General features: G+C 54.9%; 1 protein-coding gene across 2 annotated transcripts in view; it reads left to right on the top strand.

The window, feature by feature from the left end:
- Nucleotides 1-3,856: 3,856 nt before the first annotated feature.
- The window catches only part of TOM1L2 (target of myb1 like 2 membrane trafficking protein), an 81,989-nt gene continuing 63,325 nt past the window's right edge, over nucleotides 3,857-22,520 (top strand). For both annotated transcript variants that reach the window (XM_082860373.1, XM_082860372.1), the window contains exon 1: nucleotides 3,857-3,975. In XM_082860373.1, coding sequence (XP_082716499.1) covers nucleotides 3,924-3,975 — 52 coding nt within the window. In that variant the 5' untranslated portion in view covers nucleotides 3,857-3,923. The remainder of the gene's footprint in view (nucleotides 3,976-22,520) is intronic.

A 22,520-nucleotide genomic window follows, 5' to 3' on the forward strand; every position in this document is an offset into this window, starting at 1 on the left:
GCGGGGTCTGGCTGGGGTCCTTCCACGGCATCGTGGGGCAGTGTGGCGGCCACGGCACTCTGAAGGCGGCCCCCTCCTGCCCTTGGCTGCTGTACCCGGGCTGCTGCGAGGCCTCTCTGGACCCCCGCCTGCCTGGCCCCACGAGCAGGCTGTGTCACCACCCCGGCCCCGGTGTCCACACGGCTCTCTTCAGCCTGTGGAGCTCAGCTGCGCGCACAGCCGTGGCCACCTCAGGCCTCTGGCTTTCTGCGCCCGCCCTCGTCGGGTTTCTTGGCACCAACCACCGACCACAATCCTCGGAGGCCCCCCTTCCCTGAGAGCCTCACCCCCCCCAGGTGGCCATGTCTGTAAGCTCCCCGCCCTCAACCGCAGCTGCCCAGCGTGTGGCCACTGGTGGACACCAACCCAAGCTGGTCATTCGTGTCCCCCTCCCCCCCGAGAGACGTGAGCTGCGGCCGGAGGACAAAGTGCCCATCAGAGCTGGCCAGGTGCATGGTGAGTGAGAGAGTAAGAGGGCCTGGGGCAGACGGACAGACAGAAGCAGAGATGAGAATCTGATCCAGCAATAAACGTGAAAGGATGGACAGACTGACACAGAGGCTGCTTCTCCTCACTGGCTTCCGGGCCCCTCCTGTCCCGACCCCAGGCCCCGGGAGTGTCCTGACTTCGCACATTAAATCCTCTTTTCCTTAAACTAACCCCAGGAGGTGTCTGTTGCTAATGGGCCAAAGGGATTTGGCTGAGACGCTAAGGGGGGTCTGTGGGGTGGGTCAGTCACGGGCGGACCTGGGCTGCTGTTCGTGGCCAGACAGAGCCGTGGCCCTGGGCAGCCTGACCTCACTTCATCGTTGCCAGCCGTCTTAGTGAGAACACCCAGAAGGGCTGGACCCTGCAGGAGGGCGCGCACCACTGGAAACTCCCCAATTCTGCCTCCGAACCCTCTGCAAACTCAGTTCTCCCCCTACTTTCCACCCCGTTCTCACCTCCCTGCTGGCTTCACCTTCTGCCTTGGCCCCTGCGTCCCCACAGCCAGGCCTCCCTGCCCCACTGGTCCCTGATGCTGGGCAGCCCCACATTCTGCCTTTCATTCCAACGAGCGCTACTGGGGACACTCTTGACGTTGGGTGAGCCAGGGTGGGCCTAGCCATCCTGCACCTGGTCTCCAAGACTGCCCACCTCCCCTCCCCGTGCCGTGCAGCTTATGCAAATGTGCATCTCCTGTTTCTGGAGTGTCCATGACCCATGGTCCCAGGGCCTTTAACTTTCACAGGGCCTTTCCTCCTGCCCCCACCTCCGCCCCCTGCCCCCTTCTCCTCTGGTTCCTTCCTGCCTCCCAGTCTCTGCTCCATCCCCTTAGGGTGACTGACTCAACTCCCGAGGACGTTTCCAGTCCTCCAGCTCCCCGTCCTCTGAAACAATTTTTTCTGAGATTTCACATACCTTGACACCAACTTGTCTTTGGGGAAATTTTAACGTGCTGCATTTAGCAGATGTTACCTGAAAGTGTTTGTGCTTTTTTTTTTTTTTTTTAAAGAAAAGTGCTGTACTTTGGGAAAGGATGCTTAACTCTGATTTCAAAACTTTGGCTGACTTCTCTTCACTCCCACCCCACCAGGGTCTGGCCCCTGTGACGGGTCAAGCCTGCTTTCCATCAGGCCCAACAATCACCAAGTGATGTGGAATGGTTGTGTTTGTTACACACACAAGGGCAGGACTTGCATCCTTTGGCAACTAACTTCGCCTTCCCAGCCTTTGACCTCCACCTGTAAAAGATGGGTAACTCTTCCCTCCTACATTTGTTTAAGATCATTCATTTAGTCCACATACGTGTAATGAGTAGTCACTACATGCTGTGAATAAAACTGATCTCCTTACCTCTGTTTCAGACCTGAATCAGACAATTATACAAATCTTTAATTACAAACCATGACAAGTTTGTAGGTGTAGGGGACTGTGACAGCATACATGCAGGGACCTGTGCTGGCCAGGGAAGACCCCGCTGAGACCTGGAGGATGAGCAGGAAAGAAGGAAAAGGGGTCTGCGTGGTGAGGGTCCTGAGGTGGGAGAGGAGGAGACAGGTTCCACTGTGGCTGAAGCGATGCAAGCCTGGAGAGGCCTGCAGGAGTGTGGCGGTTATCCTAGGATCCCCGGGAAGCTCCTGGGGCTTACTAAGGGCAGTGACATGATCAGACTTTCATTTTAAGAAGCTCATTCTGGCTTGTAGTACCAAGAACAGCAAGAGTCGTGAGGCGAGAGGTGGCAGGGGTGGAGGTAAGATGTGGATTTTAGAGATCTCTAGGAACTTAGTTTACATGAAGGACTGAGTCTCCACAGTTTTCAGGTAAGAAAATGGAAGCAGGTTAGAAACATCAAGTTACATGCCCACGTGGATACATCTAGTACATGGCAGAGGCAGGAGGACAGGCCTCCAGGGCCCATTTTCTTTAATCACGACTCAACTGTGCCCAGGCACACTGCGGATCATTGTCAGAGTTCACACAGTTTCTCACAGCTGTTCGGGGTCGGGGCCAAAACCCCAACATTCCTTCCCAAGGGGGTTTTATCAGTAATTCACCACCCAGCCCGGGTTGCTGTTGACTTGCCTGACAATAGTGTTGTGGTGGGCGGGGAAAGCAGCAGAGAACCTTACACCTCCTCACAGAGAAACAGATCCTGAATTGTCCTGCGAAACAAGACCTTGGGATCAACTGGACCTGGAAAATAGAGCGCCTATTGGCCGTGAATTAATAAGAGAAACCCCACCCTTTACTGAGTGCTCACTCCGAGCTAGAGCACGTTCATGATCAAATTACAGGTCAGCTCTGGGAGCCATTAGAGAAGGGAGCCCTAATGCCCTGATGTCCCAGACAGGGAAACTGAGGCCCGGGAAGGGAGCTGCTGACAAGGGACAGACATGGACCCGGGCATCCACATTCCAAGTCAAAAGCCTTCACCAAGAGGAAGTCTAGGTCTAAGGAAGAGGAACAAGTTAGCAGCATTGAGAGGTCGGACAGAGGGTCAGTAATGCCCTCCTGAAGAAGCGTCTGTCGCTGGGCCGGGTACCTCTCTCTGGCCCGGAGGCCGGGGGTGGGACCTCAAAGGTCTCTTGGGGGCATGCGCCCGGAGGGAAGGCTTCCTCAGCTTCTCTCCCCACAAGGCCTGAAGGCCCCGGATCGGCGTGCGGCCGGCAGGGGCTGCCAGGGGCCTGCGCGCTCTCCTCTAGGTGGGGCGGCCGGCGGACTCCTCCGGGAAAAAAGGCTCCTCCCGCAGCCTCTCGGCCACGGGCTCTCAGAGACGCCGGCACTGTCCGCCGCCTGCGCCTCCTCGCTGAGCCCGGTTGCTAGGGGAACCAAGCGCCGCGCTCCTTTGCTGGGGGAAGTCAGGGAGTAGACATCCTGGGTTAAAGTTGACGACCACGTGATCACATTTCTGGGCGGGGAAAGCCTCCCAGAACCAACTAGCCGTAGGGAAAACAAATGCTTGTCCAATCAGCACTTTCTAAGGGAGAGGAACTTACTAGCTCCGCCCTGCCCCCGCCCCCTCTTGAGTGACTGACTCGACTCTTGTCCAATAATATTAAGGACTCCCTGGATTGACAATACATAAATGAATCAAAATACACAGACTTGCGTTGGGAGGCGGGCCAGGGGAGGTGACGGAGATTCCTGTGACCTAGGTCACCGCCCCGCCCAATCGGACGCCGCGGGATGGGCGTGACTTCGCGGAAGGAGCTGTAGGGGCCAATCGGAAGAGGGCATGGCAGCCATCGCCCAATAGACGCCGGAGAGGCGGGGCCAGGGGCAGGCACCGGCGTTCCCGAGGGTGGGGCCGGGGCAAGTGTCAGTCAGGCAGGGAACGCCGCTGGGGACGCGGAGACCCGGCGGCTGACGCGCGCTGGCTGCTACCGAGCCGTCCGCCCAAGATGGAGTTCCTCCTGGGGAACCCGTTCAGCACGCCGGTGGGGCAGTGCCTCGGTAAGGCCCCCACGGCGGCGCCCCGAGGCCTGGGCGGTGCTCCGCGCGTCCCTGCGCTGCGGGGCCCAGTCCTCCGACCCGGCCCGGCCGCCGCTTTCCCAGCGGGCTCCCTGCTCTGGGCCCGCCCGGCGGAGCCGCCCTCGGCGGGGAGCGGGAGGCCGGGCGCGCTCCTGGGGAGGCTATCGGGGGCGGGAGCGGCCGTGCCGGCTAACGACCGGAGCCCCGGCCGGGGAGCCTTGTCGCCGACTCTCCCCGTGACCTTGTGCGAGTCGCTGCCCTGTCGGGTCTGGAGTTCCGTCTGTCAGAGGCGGGGGTCCTGATGTCCGTGGTGCTGCTGTCTGCACGGTGACTGTCGCTCCCCTGCGCTCTTGAGTCTGCCCGCGGTGAACCCTTCGGTGGCAGATAGAGGGTTACTCGGCAGTTCTAATCCTGTGGGGGGCTCGGAAAGCCCGAGGTGCAGGTGAAGGACCACCAGAGGGCCCGCCCTATGGAATTTCCTTACTGAAAAAGCAACGTGCCTTTTCACCCAAGGTGGGCGCTCATGCCAAGTGTGATCAGTCCAGAATGTTGATTGGTTTCTTTTAAAACTGGGTTCCTCCTGGTTGGTGGAAGGACTGGTGAAAGGTCTTTCATGAGCACGGACCTTTGGAGTCCTTATGGGCCTGGCTGGATTAGGCTGTAGTGATTTGTTTATTTCCTGCTTTACTTATAAATGTCCAGCTTACTTTTCAGCCTTTAGTGGGGCCTGTGAAATTATTGAGGCCTCTCGCGTTGGCTAACTGGCATTTATTTGGGAGCCTTTCTTTTCTCTGTGGTGTAGCGTCTCTGATGAGGGGTGATGGGCCCTGGAGAGTGTTTCCCCACCTTTCTCGAGGCTCCCACCCCCGTTCTTCTTCCTCAGCTGCTCTTTCACTGCGTCCATGTTCTAGAAACTCATTTCTCAGTTGGGTATTGAATTCCAGTCAGCTAGGAGAGGGAGCCAGTAAACTTGGGGAATTTTTTTTTCTTTTTCTTTTCTGTCTGCTTTACAGTAGGAGACTCTGTTACTACCTTTGAAATGCCAAGGTAGTTGATGAGGGGTATAAGTTAAAGGGGACTTTAAAACATACAAACGTAAGGGATGTACAGGTGTATAGCAAGGGGAAAGAGCATGATGCTTCTCTCAGGAGGACCTGAGTTGAATTTTGCTTCGCCCGATTCAACTGTGGGACCCGAGAAAATTGTGCAGCCCTTCTGAGCCTTAGTTTGCTTGGTGGGGGGCGGAGATTGATTCATCCCCACACTGGAGAGGCTGTGTGGGACAGCGGGCCCATCTGTGATCAGGCCCCGCGTCCACCGTCCCGTGGACAAAACACTTGACCATGAAGAGGATGGAGCCTCCTCATTGCCAGTTGGCCAGCAGGCCAGACCTCGGTAATTTCACAGCTCAGTTCAGATAAATGACTAGAGGCCAGAGTGAGTATCTAACGTGTCTTCTGTGCTGTTGTGACGGTGTAAAAGCGACTCTCACGGCAATTAGTGCTGTTAGTGTTCTTTTAAAAGTATGTGCTAAAAAAAAAAAAAAAAAAAAAAAGTATGTGCTAGGGGGTTGGTGGGAGGGAGGGGGTGCAGAAATAGAACAACAGCGACAAAGCTAATGATTACGAGCAGAGGTATACCTCACGCGAAGCAGTTCCACAGCCATCACTTGCTCCTTACGGCTGCGCTGCGAAGTAAGCTTTATTGTCCTTCCCACTTTAGAGAAGAGGAAACTGAGGCTCAGCGAGGTGGAAGGATGGCTCAGCCGGTCAGAGGGAGCTGGGATTTCATAGCCGTCCCGGTGCTCAAGGGGTTGAGGGGGTCAGGAGAGGGAACAGAGATGCGTGGGACAACGTTGACCGACAGGAGGCCACGCAGTGCCGGTGCTCAGTTGCCTCGTGGGCACCGTGAGTGCTGTCAGGACGCCACTGCGCCCAGAGGAGCTGCGGCCTGCGCCTGGCGTCTTGGAGTCAGAGGGCCGTTGGTGAGGATGGGTGGGAACTACACCGGCAGAGAAGAGGCCCCCTGTGCCTGGGGACAGGTGGAGGAGGCGGGCAGGGGGCGTGAGCACCTCAGTGGTCCCCAGTCCGCGTGGAGCAGAGGTGGCTGTGGGGAACAGGGGCAAGTTGGGTTTGGGCCCAGGATGGAGCCCTGTCCTGGGTGGGTGGCATCAAAGGCCACATTCTGTAGCTGACCACAACTGTTAGTCTCTCTGGACCTCATTTTCCTCACTCAGCAGCCGCTGCGGCTTCTACCTAAACCATTCCCTCCGTCCATTTCAGCAGGCGTTTTGAGTGCGTATTGGGTACCAGGCCCCAGGATACAGATATTAAAAAGCTGCTCGGAGGGGCCCTTCTGTAGCGGTAACGCACCCACCAAGGTGTCCTGAGCTGCAGAGCCTCAGGCTCACCGTCCGGGGGTCCGTAGAGCCGCGATTACCCCGCCTCGTGCCTGGCCTCACTCGAGCTCCCTGGCCTTGTTCGGTCAAACGTGTGGTCTGCCCGTCGCAAGGCGGCGGCTAAGCTCCATCTGATGTGGTTTCGTGCCTTCCCTGCATCCATGCTGCCCGTGGTCCTGGAAGGTGGCTCCCGAGTGGAGGGCACGGGTCAGAGCTAGGACGGGCCGCAGTGTGAGGGCCGAGAAGCGTGGAAGAAGGCGGAGTGCTTCCTCGTGCCGTCCGACTCTCTCCTCTGAAACAAGTTTCAAATGGTCCTGTCCTAATGGCTGTCGCATATGCGGAGTCCCCAAGCCAGGTCTATGGTGCTCTGCAGACGTGCACGGTTCTCCTTGTGTTGGCCGGAAAACGTTTTCAGATCGTCCTTTTCCAGGAGTGAAGTTTGGATTCATTTAGTTGAAAAGATTGGTGAGTAGTTCGTTAATTGCACCCAGAGTATTGGGGGCAGGCTGGTAGCAGGAGGACCAGCGCTTCTCTGCCGCAGGGCTTGTGCCCGTGGATTGGGTGATGTGGGGTCTGAACTGCCTCCTGGAGCTTCATGCATTCAGGGGCTCTGTATCGCCTCTCTTGTATACCAAGCGAAACGCTTACCAGGATGTTCAGTCCAGTAAAGGAGCTAAGACAGGGACCTAAATCAGGTAAGACAGAAAGCGTTGGCATAAGATTGGACAGATAAACAAAGTAAGGTAATGGAGGACAGAGGGGTCACCTCCAGCAGCAGTAATAACAGTTAAAGGTTTTTTGTTTTTTAAAAAATTTTATTTTATTTATTTATTATTTTTGGCTGTGTTGGGTCTTCATTGCTGCACGTGGGCTTTCTCTAGCTGCAGCGAGCGGGGGCTACTCTTTGTTGCAGTGCGCGGGCTTCTCATTGCAGTGGCTTCTCTTGTTGCGGAGCACGGGCTCTTGGCGCACGGGCTTCACTAGTTGTTGCGCGCGGGCTTCAGTAGTTGTGGCTCGCGGGCTCTAGAGCGTAAACTCAGTAGTTGTGGTGCGCGGGCTTAGTTGCTCCACGGCATGTGGGATCTTCCTGGACCAGCGACCGAACCCGTGTCCCCTGCATTGGCAGGCAGATTCTTAACCACTGCGCCACCAGGGAAGTCCCTAGTTAAAGGTTTTGCTTTTTTAAAATTGCGTACTGTGTTACCGTGTGCCGGAGACTGCAGTAGGTGCTTTGTGTATCTTGCAGTCCTTTAATTCTTAGAACAACACTGTGAGTGAGGTACTGTTATTATTTCCACTTTGCGGACAGGGACCCGGAGGCAGTGAGAGGGTCACACAGCTAGCAGCGAGGGAGCTGGAGTTGCAACCCAGCGTCCCAGCATTCTGGCTCTGGAGCTGCTGCCCTGGGGGGCAGGTGAGGAGGGGCACCTCGGGGGCAGGAGGAACCCAGCCCTCAGGGGGTGGGATTCGGCTCACGTAGGAGAGGAGAGGAGGCTCGGAGGGCGCTCTGAGCGAAGGCTGGGTGTGGAGGGGTGGTAGTAACGCCAGCCTGGGGAGCGGTGGGGGGCCAGGTGGACAGACATCAGGCCTGACTGACGAGGCTTCGAATGTAGGCCACGTGGTTTGGCCTCTTTCATTGGTGGCACTGGGGAGCCATGGGTGATTTGTAGGGAGGGGAGTGGCACAGCTGTCATTACAGAGCCAGGGACATTTCCCCTTGGCAGCCCCCAAAAGGCCATTCCTCTCTGACCATCAGAGCCCCCGTGTGTGCAGAGCAGGGGTCCGATGGGGGAATCAGCACACGCCGTGCCAGTTCCCCGAGGTCCGGGGTTGGGCCCTTCCTGGAAGCCCCCAGTAGAGATGAGGGGTGCTGAGGTGGGTGGACGGAGCACGGGAAGAAGTGTGGGGTTCTGAGAGCATCTGTTCTTAACTGCCTGCATGGTTATAGAGCACCGGCCCGCTCCCTGCCCCCCTGCTTCCCGCTCAGGAGGACAGGAGCAGAGAGGATGGCTCGTAGGGCTTGGCGGGAGGGCTGCCCTGCTTAGGGGGCGCTATGGGGCTGTTAACAGGCCCCATAGAACTGTGCTGTTAAGAAACAGTGCAGACCCGTGTAGAAAGCTTGAAACATACACGCAAATGCAAAGGGGGAAAAATCACCATCCTGCGCTTTCTTACAAACTCTTTGAGACTCTTCTCATTTCACAGAATAAGTAAAATAAGTAGAGTGCTTGTGTATTTGACCCTCTATTTTCTCAAGCCTTGGAGATGCAGTGTTGTGTAAGTGCTCTTAGCATATTTCTGGGCGGTACGCCTGCTTTTTTGTGGGGTGGATGTCAGCTGATGAAGGGGGTATAAACACAGTGCCCAGAGGGGCATCGGTTAAGCACTGTTGCTCTTGACCTAGCAGATAAGTCACTCAGAATTTTTAGGCTAACCTACTAGTCTGAAAAGAAAGAAAGAACGTTCAGACTTTTTTTTGGTGACTCAGCTTGTTATGGCCAGGAGAAGGGCCTGTTAAAAACCAGCCTCAGACTTGGTGCGTATTTCAGTGCTCCCTCCAACCCTCCTGACCTAGAAGAATTTCCGATCTCCTCCATCCAGTCCTGGCTGTCAGCACTTGCCTCCTCCTCCAGGCAGCCTTCCTAGACCAGCCTGTTTGTGGTGCTGTCTCTTCTCTGAACTCACCGTGTGTGTTATCCGAGGCATTCACTTGGCTCTGTCCTCACCCTCCAGGGTTTGTGAAGACTAGAGGAGAGAACGTGTGTGGGTCCCCAGCACAGCTAACATACTCTTGCCTCCTCCTGCCGTGCTGTTTCCTGTTGTTTGTCTTGCGTCCTGTCCTGTTTATTGCCTCATCTTCCTCAGGGCAGGATGTGTACCTTCTGTTTACCCGTGACCTTCACAGCACGTGGTACAGTCTGCTCTGCACAGTTACTCACTCCAAAGGTTCCTTTCTATCAATGTTATTATTTTTTTAGCATCTTTCAAAGCTAAAAATAGTAGCCATCATTTACTGGCCCTTCACCACGTGCCAGGCACCCTGCGAAGTGCTGTACAAACGTTATCTCATTCAACATTTCTTTCTCAGGAAACTCCATGAAGTCAGGGGTGTCCTGTCCATTTTACAGGTGAGGACCGGCGGCTTAGAGGAGTTAAGCAACTTGCCCAGGGCCGAGCCGTGCTCCACACCCAGGGCTTGAGCTCCAGGGCTTCGTCCTGTTGGCCCGTAGACGGCAAGCCTGGCCTGGAGCCTGTAGACAAGAGGTGGCCTTCGCTGATCCACTGTGAGTTCCAGAGCCTTCTAGGTGCCCTTTCCCTGCTTGTTCTCTTCCACCACGGGCACTGTGTTTTGGCTGGAGACAGCCCCGTCTCTGCCTCTGTGAGCAGCTGCCTGCGTGTGGGTCCACTGACTGGACACGGGGAAGGGTGTGTGTGACAGAAATGCTGCCCCGTCGCTTCTCACAGGGCCCTTCAGGCGATCACTGAGACGCTGTGTGTAAAAGCATAACGCGTTGCTGTGTTTTAGTGTCTCCCGCACGCCTCCTAGACTCGCCTTCCATGAGGGCCCTCGTTTCTATTCGTAGCTGTTTATTTACTTCTTACAAATTGTAGAAAACACACAGCAGAGAATTTACCATTCTGACCGTTTCAGAATGTTCAGTGGCATTCAGTACATTCACCTTGTTGTGCAACCATCACCAGCATCCACTTCCAGAGCTTTTCTCATCTTGCCCAACTGAAACTCTGTCCCCATTAAGCACTAACTCCCCTCCTCTCCCCCCAGGCCCTGACCCCCCCGACCCTTCTACTTTCTATGAATCTCACGACTCCAGGGGCCTCACGTGAATGGAGTCATGCAGTGCTTGTCCTTCTATGCCTGGCTTGTTTCACTCAGCAAGATTCACCCATGTTGGAGCAGGTGTCAGAGTTTCCTTTCCTTTCTTTCCTTTTTTTTTTTTTTGCGGCACGCGGGCCTCTCACTGCTGTGGCCTCTCCCGTTGCGGAGCACGGGCTCCTGACGCGCAGGCTCAGCGGCCATGGCTCACGGGCCCAGCCGCTCCGCGGCACGTGGGATCTTCCCAGACTGGGGCACGAACCCGTGTCCCCTGCATCGGCAGGCGGACTCTCAACCACTGCGCCACCAGGGAAGCCCTTCTCTCTTTTTAAGGCTGAGTAATACTCCATTGTGTGTATAGAACACATTTTGTGTATCTATTCATCCACCTTTGAGTTGCTTCTACCTTTGGGCGGTTGTGAATACTGCTGCTGTGAACATGGGTGTGCAAATATCCCATGTTTGTGTTCGTGTCCCTGCATTCAATTCTTTTGGACATAAACCCAGAGGTGGAATTGCTGGGTCATGTGGTCATTCTGTTTTCAATATTTGGAGGGAGAACCGCCATGCTCTTTTCCACAGCAGCTGTACCGTTTTACATCCCCACTAGCTGTGCATAGGGTTCCAGTTTCTTCACATTCTCCCCCAAACTTGTCATTTATTTATTTTTTTATAGTAGCCATCCTAATGGCTGTGAAGTGTTTTCTCACTGTAGTTTTGAGTTGATACCGAGCATCTTTTCATGTGCTGATTGGCCATTTGTGTATCTTTGGAGAAATGTCGACTCACATCCTTTGCACATTTTTTAATCAGGTTGGTTTTGTTGTTGAGTTTTAGGAATTCTCTCTATTTGTTGGATATTGACCTCTTATTAGATATTAGATTTTCTCCCCAGGGGGAGAAAATATTGCCTCTTTACTCTGTTGCTTGGGTCCTTTGATGAAACCCAGTGTATCTGTTTTTTCTCTTGTTGCCTGTGCCTGTGGTGTCCTGCCCTGATTCTCAGAAGAGTCTGACACGTGCCCTGAGGACAGGCAGGGTGACGCGGGCTGTGCTGGTCGGCCTCACTCCTCACCGGGTGCCGGCTGAGGGCCCCACAGGCAGCAGCCCCGCGAGGCAGGCGCAGTCACTCACGTCTGGTAGAGAAGGAGACAGGCTCAGCAGGCGAGTCCCTCCCGGAGGCCTGGGGTAACAAGTGGCAGCGCAGGGACTTGCACCAGGCCTGTGGGCTCCAGAGCCAGGGCCCTTACCCACTCAACCGGAGTTGTCTGTGGAGTTGAGTAGATGCACTTGTGGCTGAAAATCTGCAAATAGTCGTCTCAAGTTCAGATCGGCCTTAGCATTACTCGCTGTTCACCCGGTTCCAGTGCGAGTCGGCGCAGTGTCCTTGTCACCCCTGTTTCCAGAGTTCGGTGAGAGGCAATGCACCAAGACTCTCACTGTGGATTTTCCTTTCTCTTCGGATGTGCTTTGGATCCACAGTGTCAGGAGGAGGAAGAGGGATGAATAGACGCCAGGTTCTCCAGTGGCCAGCTTGCTTTTCAGGCATCACCAGCTGCTGTTTTAATCAGGATTGAAGCGCAGGCCTTGTAGTCTGGGGGGCACGTCCAAAATTCTGTTTGAGGTTTTGGTTTAAAGTGGAGGTTGATGGAGAGAGCCTGGTCCCTCCTCTCAGGGAACTGGGCCTCTGAGAGCTGGGAACAAGGCCAGGGCCCGGAAGCGATGCTGTTACGTTCTCTGCCGCTACACACGGGCTCCTGGAGTGGCGTTGTCACTGTGGGAAACACGGCCTGGGGAGGGTGCTGCCTGGTGTCGGAAGGCGGAGTTAACTCCGGAAACTTCAACCAGCGATTCCAGGAACCACTGAATTCTGGCTGGAAGGGCCTTCGTGGCATTTGATCCAAACCCCTCACCACTACCGTTGAGGAAACTGAGGCCCAGATAGGCTAGGTCTGTGCTGTTTCTACCCCAACAATTCTTTTTGTTTTTTTTTGTTTTGTTTTGGGGGGTTTTTTTTGGCTACACAGCGCAGCATGCGGGATCTTAGTTCCCCGACCAGGGATGGAACCCATGCCCCCTGCAGTGGAAGCACAGAGCCCTAACCACTGGACTGCCAGGGCAGTCCCTACCCCGACAGCACTTCTGACACCAAATGTGTGGGTTTTTTCTGGACGCTAGCCAATTCTGACACTAACTGGCATCCCCAATCCAATCCGATTCGATTCACTTCGACCTGTCTGCCTGCCTGGGGTTGTTGCAGGACCGCAGGGAAACGGCTCAGCCCCACGAGAGCGCCGCACTTCAGACACCAGCACCTCTGACTAGCTGGCTGTAAATTGGGGGTGTTCCTGTGACCCCCTCTTCAGGTTTGAGAATTTGCTAGCTTAGCTCACAAGACACGGGAAAACACCTTACTTGGTTTTCAGGGTGAGTCCGTCACATCATGAATGACTCCAGCTCACGAAGATGAAAACTTTTGTTTCAAAGTTAACCACGTTTAGTCTAATCACGTGGGACTATTTAGCTCCCGGTTTGGTGGTTGATAAAGTTAGCTCATGAACTCCCCTTTGCGCTTCTGTTTTTCCTGCTCTTTCTGGCTTCCGTCCAGAACAGAGGAGCTGCTCCCAGACAGGACTCAGGAGGGCCGGGGCTGGCCGGCGCCCCGCTGCTGATTTGCTGTGTGACTCTGGAAAGGTCACGTCCGACCGTTAACTCCTGTGATGAGGGCGAGTTGAACAAGTTCATTTCCACGCCTGAAGCTTAAGGCCTAAATCAAAGTAGCTTTCAGTTTTTCTTCAGACCTTTAGCCTCCATAACTCAGCCTCAAGGGCACAGAACAACTCTCTGCATACTTAAAAAAAAATTATGGTAAAATATACATAACACAAAATTCACCATCTTCACCATTTTTCAGTGAACAGTTGAGTGGTGTTAAGTCCATTCACCTGGTTGTTCAGCCATCACCACCATCATCTCTAGAACTCTTTACATCTTGTAAATCCGACACTGTCCCCATTAAACAGTAACTCCTATTCTCCCTCCCCCCAGCCCCTGGCACCCCCCTTCTACTTTCTGTCTCTATGAATTTGACGACTCCAGGAACCTCATATAGGTGGAATCAGACAGTATTTGTCTTTTTGTGACTTGCTAATTTTACTCAGCAGAATGTCTTTAAGATTCACCCATGTTGGAGCAGGTGAAAAGAATCTTTCTTCTTTTTTTTTGCGGCACACGGGCCTCTCACTGTTGTGGCCTCTCCCATTGTGGAGCACAGGCTCCAGACGCGCAGGCTCAGTGGCCATGGCTCACGGGCCCAGCTGCTCCGCGGCACGTGGGATCCTCCCGGACCAGGGCACGAATCCACGTCCCCTGCATCAGCAGGCGGACTCTCAACCACTGCGCCACCAGGGAAGCCCTCTCCTTTCTTTTTAAGGCTGAATAGTACTCCATTGTACGTATAGGCCATGTTTTGTGTATCCACACATCTATCTTTGGACACTTGGGTTGCTTCCACGTTTTGGCTGTCGTGATTAATGCTGCTGTGAACATGATGTACAGATTTCTCTTTAAGATCCTGCTTTCAATTCTTTCGAGTATATACCCAGCAGTAGAATTGCTGTCTCATATGGTCATGTGGTAGTTGTATTTTTAATTTTTTTAGGAACCTCTGTACTGTTTCCATAGTGGCTGCCCCATTTCCCATCCCCACTCACGGTGCACGAGGGGTCCAATTTCTCCACATCCTCGCTGATACTTTATGTTCTGGTTTTTTGATAGCAGTCATCCTGAAGGGTGTGAAGAGGTTGCATACTTTTTGGGGTGTATTATTAAGCTCCCGGGAGAGTTGGGGAGCCAGCGCCACGAGGCGCCCTTCCCTCAGCTCAGAGGCTCCCTCCACAGTCGGATCTGTGCCAGGATGGACACGTGAAGAAAGTTCCGGGGAGTGATTGGGACACCTGCGGCGAGGACCATGGTGGCCCTGGGATCGGGGGGCGTCTGAGTAAGGTGGCATCGAGCCTGCCTCTCGGGAGGAGCTGGAGAGGCAGAGCAGAGAGCCGTACGTGGGGGCCAGGGCGGAGGAAAGGCCCAGAGGTGGGTGGTGTGCCCGGCAGCTGGGGGCGCTCCCCCGGGAGTGGGCCGCCGACCACCGGGGACTGGCGGGCAGTCACACTGAGTCAGTGCTCTGAGGGTCTCGTGCCCCAGCTTGCCTGCTCCCTGTTCTAACTCGGTGGGGGGTGGCCTCGGTCGGGGCCTTAGGGAGGCAACAGGATCCAGCTAGAATAACCTGGCTTTGATTTCACCGTCCTTGTTTATTTTCGTTATTTTTATGTTACTTCGGATTAATGCCAGATGAATTTGCATGAGAGAAGGGAGCCTCGTGGCGCTGGTTCCTCAAGTCCCTCGGGAGCCCCCGAGGGCCAGGCCGTTCCCCCCACCTGCACCCAGCCCTCCCTCCTGGTCCTGCCGGGCCGGGTGCTGGGAAGCATGGCCAGTGCACTGGGCCCTGCTGGCGGGCAGGCCGCACCGCCCCTCCGGGCGCTGGAAGAGGCAGGTGGGGCCCCGAGGGGCGGGCTGGAGTGTGCCCTGACAGCATCTGAGCAAGGACCTCTGCACGTGCCCCTTGGCTTCCGCCTGCTTAGGCTTCACCTGCTCTTTGGGACAGTCCACCCTCACGGCCCCCCCGCCCCCGCCCCGCATTTCCACCCCTGCGTGGCATTGCCACAGGGGGTGGGAGGACAGGCCTGACTCTGTCCTCCCACCCCCTCCCCAGGATCATCGTGACCGCATCTCATGGCCTGGCTGGTGTGGGCGGGAGGTTATGCGGGGAGATGTAGCTGCTGGGGGGGATCAGGCCCTGCGCCCAGCCCACTCTTGGCAGGGGCACGTGGACCAAGCGGAAAGTCCAGGGCTGTGCCCTGGGGCTGCTCCCGCTCTGCAAAAGGGGCACGTTTTTGTAATTTGCTCAGCACTCCCCGTGGGCTGGCTGGAGAGCCGTGGCCCACACCCACCCCCTAGGTAAGGGCTGGGGGCATCCATCCTGGTGTCCATCCTGCTGGCATGATAATGTGCGTGGCTTTCCTTCTCTTCTCTGTCCTCCAAGTTCTCTGTAATTAATTTTTTTAAGTGGAAAAACCCAGAGTCCTCCATTTCGTGAAGATTACTTGGGATCTAGTTTTGTGCGGTGCCGAATCAGAGCCACAGAAAATCTCCGTGGACAATTAAGGGGTCACTTTTGCTCCTAAAATATCAACATTGACTAAGGTTTACAGGCTAAAAGAAGAGGGAGGGACTTCCCTGGTGGTCCAGTGGTTGAGAATCCGCCTTCCGGTGCAGGAGATGCGGGTTCGAGCCCTGGTCGGGGAACTAAGATCCCGCGTGCCGGGGGGCAGCTGAGCCCGTGTGCCGCAACTAAGACCTGACACAGCCAAAAATAAAAATTAATTAATTAATTTAAACAAATTTTTTTAAAAATAGAGGGAAAATGGGTGAGTGTGTGCTGAAGCTTGATAATGAGTTTGCTCTGCTGTGATGTGGGCCTGTCCCCTCCTCAGCGCACGTCCGTGGTTTGCGGCAGAATTAGCTCTTTATTGTCTAGTGGAGTCCAACTGGTGTTGGGCATTGAAATCCATGTTTATTTACGTTCGTGTGTGTGTGTGTGTGTGTGTGTGTGTGTGTGTGTGTGTCCTTTCAGAGAGCTGTTCATTCCCAGCTTGGCACTGTTTTCTATCCTGTGCCCAGAGATTTCTGAGCCATGTATACATATATATATAAATATATATATATATTTTTTAAATTTATATATATATATTTTTTGCGGTATGCAGGCCTCTCACTGTTGTGGCCTCTCCCGTTGCGGAGCACAGGCTCCGGACGCGCAGGCTCAGTGGCCATGGCTCACGGGCCCAGCCGCTCCGCAGCATGTAGTATCTTCCCGGACCAGGGCACGAACCCGTGTCCCCTGCTTCGGCAGGCGGACTCTCAACCACTGCACCACCAGGGAAGCCCTATAAATATATTTTTAATATTTATTTACTTATTTATTTGGTTGCACCAGGTCTTGGTTGCGACAGGCAGGGTCCTTAGTTGTGGCATTCGAACTCTTAGTTGCGGCATGCATGTGGGATCTAGTTCCGTGACCAGGGAGCGAACCCGGGCCCCCTGCGTTGGGAGTGCACTGTGCCACCAGGGAAGTCCCTCGTATGTATGTGTATGTATATATATATATATATATATTTTTTTTTTTTTTGCGGTACGCAGGCCTCTCACTGATGTGGCCTCTCCCGCTGCGGAGCACAGGCTCCAGACGCGCAGGCTCAGTGGCCATGGCTCACGGGCCCAGCTGCTCCACGGCACATGGGATCTTCCCGGACCGGGGCACGAACCGGCGTCCCCTGCATCAGCGGCATCAGCAGGCGGACTCTCAACCACTGGGCCACCAGGGAAGCCCTATATTTTTAATATATGTTAAATCATTCATCAAGGAACGTGTGTATGCTGAAACATTGGTGGCCACCTCCCTTACAATTTGACTCTTTCTACCCAGTTTTTAACTGTGTTCATCCTATAGGCACTGTTTCTTGGCTAACGAGATAAAATCATCTTTGAAAGGAAAGCTAAAGACTCTTGCATTACCTTTTTCTCCTTTAAATCCACCCTTTGGTATTTGCAAAGGTCAGATGAGCGATTCTGGCGTCCGTGGCCCTGATGAGTGGGAAACCGTACGTTCCCATTGGCCTCTGAGGATGAGGGATTACTGCGGTGGCCGAGGCATCTGCTGTAATGTCAGGAGCGCGGCGATGGGAATGGCAGGAGCAGCAGGCCCATGAAAAATGCAGGAAGAGGGAAGCTCCTCTCCGCTTGCAACCACGCGGACACCTCTGAGCATTTGTTCTCCTCTGTTAAACCTTGTGGCTGAGAATCAAGTACGGGGGGCGCGGGTGCCCCCGTCCTGAGAGGCCGCCCGCGCATCAGCCTGTTTGCGTTCAGCGTTCGCCCCCGTGGGGGATGTCGGCTTTATTCTAAGTTAAATAAAAATCGTCATGTTGGCGCCTAGATTTTCGCGGGAGAAGCAGGTGCTGTGCGTTGGGAGAGTAATGAATACGGCGTCTCTACCCTCTCCCAGGAGCAGATGGTCTGCGTCAGTTCATTTTGTGACCTTTCTTTGCTTCTAAGACACCAAATCTCTGATCCCACGGATCATAAATATTCTTTAGGTTTGCAGGCACGGAGGTAAGGGGAGCAGCAAGCTGTCGCTATCGTTTTCCATTTGTCTGGCACCTTTGGAAGGAACTCATTACAGCATGTTTAGGCCCCGCGTAAGCCTGCTGCAGCCATGGGCTTTACGGACACGTGAAGGGCGCCGCAGCCAGGCTGCCTCAGCCAAGGTCGGGGAGGAGCCCTCTGCACAGCGTCCTGCCGTCCTCACCTCTCCACTCACTGGGCAGCCCTCCCAGCAGCCGGCACAGCGCCCGCCCATCTACCCAGGGCCACAGTTTTTTTTTTTTTGCAGTACGCGGGCCTCTCACCGTTGTGGCCTCTCCCGTTGCGGAGCACAGGCTCCAGACGCACAGGCTCAGCGGCCATGGCTCACAGGCCCAGCCGCTCCACGGCATGTGAGATCTTCCCGGACCGGGACACAAACCCGTGTCCCCTGCATGGGCAGGCAGACTCTCAACCACTGCGCCACCAGGGAAGCCCAGAGCCGTGTTTCTAAAGTCACTAATCGTGATAACGGCCACCTCATCTTGATCGCCCATTGTATTGGGGGGGGCCATCAGGGGTGGCCTCGCCCTGCCCCAGAACCCGCATTCTCGCAGGAGGCAGACCGGAAATAAGAGCAGTCTGGGGGTTCCTGATAAAAGGAGTGTGCGCTGTGCTGGGCTCAACGGGAGGTGCCCCCAGAGCTGGTCCCCCGCAGGGTTGTATGGATTGAGGGGGGTGCTGGGGGAGGACACAGTTCTGGGTGTCCGCGGGGGCCTGGTTCGGGGGCGGACAGTCACCCTGGGTGTCGGGCTGGAGGGCGTGGACCTCGTCTGGAGTCAAGGGGGAAGCCTGGCAAATGAACTTACTACAAAATAGAAGTAGAGTCACAGAGGTAGAAAACAAACTTATGGTTACGGGGAGGGGGAGGGGGAGGGGCGGGGGGGATAAGCTGGGAGATTGGGATTGACATGTACACACTACTGTATATAAAATAGGTAACTAATAAGGACCTGCTGTAGAGCACAGGGAGCTCTACTCAATACTCTGTAATGACCTAGATAGGAAAAGAATCTAAACAAGAGTGGATACATGCATGTGTGTAACTGATCCACTTTGCTGTACCCCTGAAACTAACACAACATTGTAAATTAACTGTACTCCAATAAAAAATTTTTAATAAGTGGTGGGGGGGCTTGGGGTGGTTTTGAATGCGTGGGGGGACCACGTGGCCAGGCTTCTGTTTGGGGAAGAGCATCCTGGGCGATGTGGAGGGCGGGCTGTGGGAAGAGGGCTGCAGGGGTGACGCCAGCGAGGGCCGAGAGCCCCTGTCCCGCTCCGGCTGTCATTGCCTTCTCCTCCTTCCGTCTCTCATGACTCCATCCTCCTTCCTGTCACCCAGAGCCTCTCCACACCCCAGTAGTCCTGCTTCCCTTCTGCCACCTCCCGGGACCCCTGGGGCAGGGGCTCACCCTTCCCCAGCCCCCCTACAGCAGCCTGGGCTTCCACCACGGGACCCTCAGTGGAGACCACCTTGCTTTCGACTCCCCGGTTCGGGCATGGGCAGTCCCCTGGGGCTGGGCCCTGTGGGTAGAAGAGGGGGCGGGGGCTACAGGGCAATTATCTCAGTGGATCTGAGGGGACTCAGAACTGGGGGACAGCACACCTCAGTTTGAGAGCCTCCTCCGCCTTACACATTCTCCAGGAGATGAGGCGATCTTTTTGGTGTTTACTTTTTCCTGGGGAAGATTTCAAACATAAAAATAGGGAAAACAGTGTAATGAGCTTCTACGTTCCCCATGACTCAGCTTCCCCAAGTCCTCGGCATTTGGCTGAGCCGACCTAGTCTCATGGACTCGGCTCGCCTCATTATGTGGAAGCAGATTCCATGTCTCCTGTCATTGTGACCGTGCGCGTCTCTGAAAGGTCAGGGCTTTTGGCTGAAGCCCGGGAGCCTGGACTCCCTGAGCCCGGCCTTCTTGCCTGCCCGGTGGGTGAGGACGCCTCGCCCAGGGCTGCTGGGCACGGGGTCGCTCGGGAGGCCTTTGCCAGAACCCATACAGCTGCTTTTCTCCACGACCTGCTTCGCACCCGGCACCATCACAGCCTGGGGGCGGGCGAGACCCGGGCCTGTTCTGGGCCCCAGCGCTCACCACCGTGCTTGGGGCAGTGGCTTAGGCTGGGCCTCTGTGTCCTCATCTTTAAAAATGGGGCAGTCGGAGCTCCCTCATAGGCTGGGTTTAAGGTTTAAAGGAGACAATGTGTTATGTGTCCGTACATGATAAGCTCAGTACACGGTAGCTTGTATTGTAAACATTCTTTCGGTTATACACCCTGCAGCATATTAGCCGCTATCCCTGTTTTACAAATGAAGCAACGGAACCTTAACACCAAGATTAAGTCACGTGCCTGCGCTCCTGGGGCGAGTGAATTATAGAGCCAGGGGTCTGAGCCCAGGTCTGACTCCCCCACGGCCCCCCTTTGTTATGGCTAATTCTTTATTGAACCGTGCTCAGCGGCCTCGAAGAAAAGAACGTGCTGGTCTTGGATCAGCAGACCAAGGTCATGCGGTCCTGCCTCTGTCTGATGTTCCAGCCAGCGCAGTCTCCTAGCACCTGACAGCACATGCAGGTTCTCCCCAGACCCCTCGCCCGTATCCTCCGCCTTCTTCCCGCTTCTCCGTTGTTAGCGCCAGTCAGCCCCGCAGTGCAGAGAAACGGGGCGGGCCAGGGAAGACAGTTCAGGTCAAACACGGGCACGTCAGCCCTTTTGTGCTGAGTTTTAGTGGAAAGAGGCAAGCTCTAAAGGGCAGTGAGGGTCGTTGGTCACCTGCAGATGTTTGTTTTCCAGTCCGCCGAGATAGTGAGGGGCGGACAGGACGGATTAATCCGTTTCAACTGTAAAATTGATGGGAACGGAAAATGTGAAGTAAATGTGCCAGAGCTGGACATCAAACTCAGGCCCGGCCGGTCTCTTCGGTCCACAGTGCCTCGGGCCACGCAGGCAGAGACCCCGGGGGCAGGTGAGAAACGCTGCCGGCAGGTGACCCACTGGCTCGGAACCCTCCTCTGGAAGATCCGGTCCAGTTCTGGCTTAATGGGAGTCAGCGTCACTGGGCCAGGACTCAGCTTCCTGTCTGGCTCTCCACACCTGTTCAGGGAGGTTCTCCGTTACCCAAACGTGCAAGCCAGGCAGATGAGCGAGTTTTCTGTAGCTGTCGGAGGGCAGAGCGCGGACTTGGGCATGTTTAGGCCACGGCCAGGCCTCTTCCTGCGCGTCCACCGTGGCCGCTGGGCCTCCATCAGTGAGCAGCAGAATCGCCGGGGACCCGTGGCTCCTCCCAGTTGCTCAGCCTGCCCAGGGAAGAAGTGGCAGTTAGCAAAGGTGGAGGACGGCCTCTCACTGGAGAAATGATCTTCTCTGTGGGTGTGAGTGCGTTCTGGGGTGTCACATCTGGAACACCAACCTTCAGTGGTGTAGTTTCCCCAAATCAAACGCTAGAACAGATTTTAGGGGAAGGTGGAGAGTCCCAGTGGTACAGATCTTACAGGTATGACTTGCAAGCCCCGTGGAGGAGCCTGCCCTTTGGGTAGGAAAGCAAAACCGGTTACTTCACTGCTGGAATGACAGCCTGGCTTTCTTGGGGTCCAGCCAAGAAAACAATTTATGAGACTGACCCCTATGCTTAACCAGCTAAAGCTTTGGGCTGAAATCCAGAATTCTTATTATGGGAAGTGGAGTTAAAATTGTTCCCTCTGAAACCCAGTGGCTGTTTATTTGATTAGCGAGGTCGCTCCAATGACAGCTGTGGAGCCCAGTCTTTAATTAGGAGAAGAATTTGCCCTGAACTTCATCAGAATGGCATTTCTGAGGGCCTCCATTGTTTTCCTTCCTGGCTTCTTCCAGCCTCGCCTTAGGCCCAGTCTTCATCCAGGGTCAGAGCTTGTTTCTTCCCCGACGCTCCATTCCACACACTGTCAGCAGCCCCGGCCCCTCTGCCTGCACAAGCTGGGGGGCTGCTTCTGGAGCCCAGGGTCCGCATGAGGCCTGCGTGCGTTTGTTGCATGAAGTTGGGTAAAGCTGCCGAGTCTGGAGCGCCTTTGTTGCAGCCACGCGCTACTGCAAGTGCTCTGCACGTGTAAGCGCATCTCATCTCAGTGACAAGCAGGTGAAGCAGAATCCGAAACATCCGGTTTCACAGGTGAGGATGCTGAGGGGCAGAGATGACGCAGCTGGTTAGTGACGTGCCCCCTGCGGAGCCTAGCACACCGCAGCACTCAGTGGAAGTTTATCGAGCCTGGGCATCTTCCGCGCCTAAACGTCCCTGACGTTTATCATCTGCCCTCCAGTTGTTTTGTTTGTTGTTTTTGTTTTGGCTGCACTGTGCAGCTTGTGCAACCTTAGTTCCCAGACCAGGGATCGAACCCAGGCCCTGGCGGTGAGAGTACAGAGTCTTAAATACTGGACCGCTAGGGAATTCCATCTGCCCTCTAGGTTTTACTTTAACTTTTCTCTGAGAATATTGAATGTATCAATCTTATCTTCAAATCTGGGTTTACTTTTTTTTTTTTTTTTGCGGTATGCGGGCCTCTCTGTTGTGGCCTCTCCCGTTGCGGAGCACAGGCTCCAGACGCGCAGGCTCAGCGGCCATGGCTCACGGGCCCAGCCGCTCCGCGGCATGTGGGATCTTCCCGGACCAGGGCACGAACTCGTGTCCCCTGCATTGGCAGGCGGACTCTCAACCACTGCGCCACCAGGGAAGCCCCTGGGTTTACTTTTTAAACTTTGTGTTATGGAAAAATTTAAGCATGTGCAAAAAAAGAGAATAGTATCATGAAGCTCCACTTAACCCTTTATATAACTTCAACAGTTATCGACTCACGGCATATTTTGTCAATATGCCCATCTACTCGCTCTCCTGGCCTGTATTATTTTGAAGTAAATCCCCCAAATCATAGTATTTCAGCCATATATTTTCAGTGTGTATCTCTATAAGAAAATAAACTCTTTTAAAAACAACCATAATACCATTATTGTGCTTCAAGAATGAACAGTAGGGTTTCCCTGGTGGTGCAGTGGTTGAGGGTCCGCCTG

The sequence above is a fragment of the Leucopleurus acutus genome (assembly GCF_964270905.1).
Source record: "Leucopleurus acutus genome assembly, chromosome: 19".
NCBI classification, from domain to species: Eukaryota; Metazoa; Chordata; class Mammalia; order Artiodactyla; family Delphinidae; genus Leucopleurus; species Leucopleurus acutus.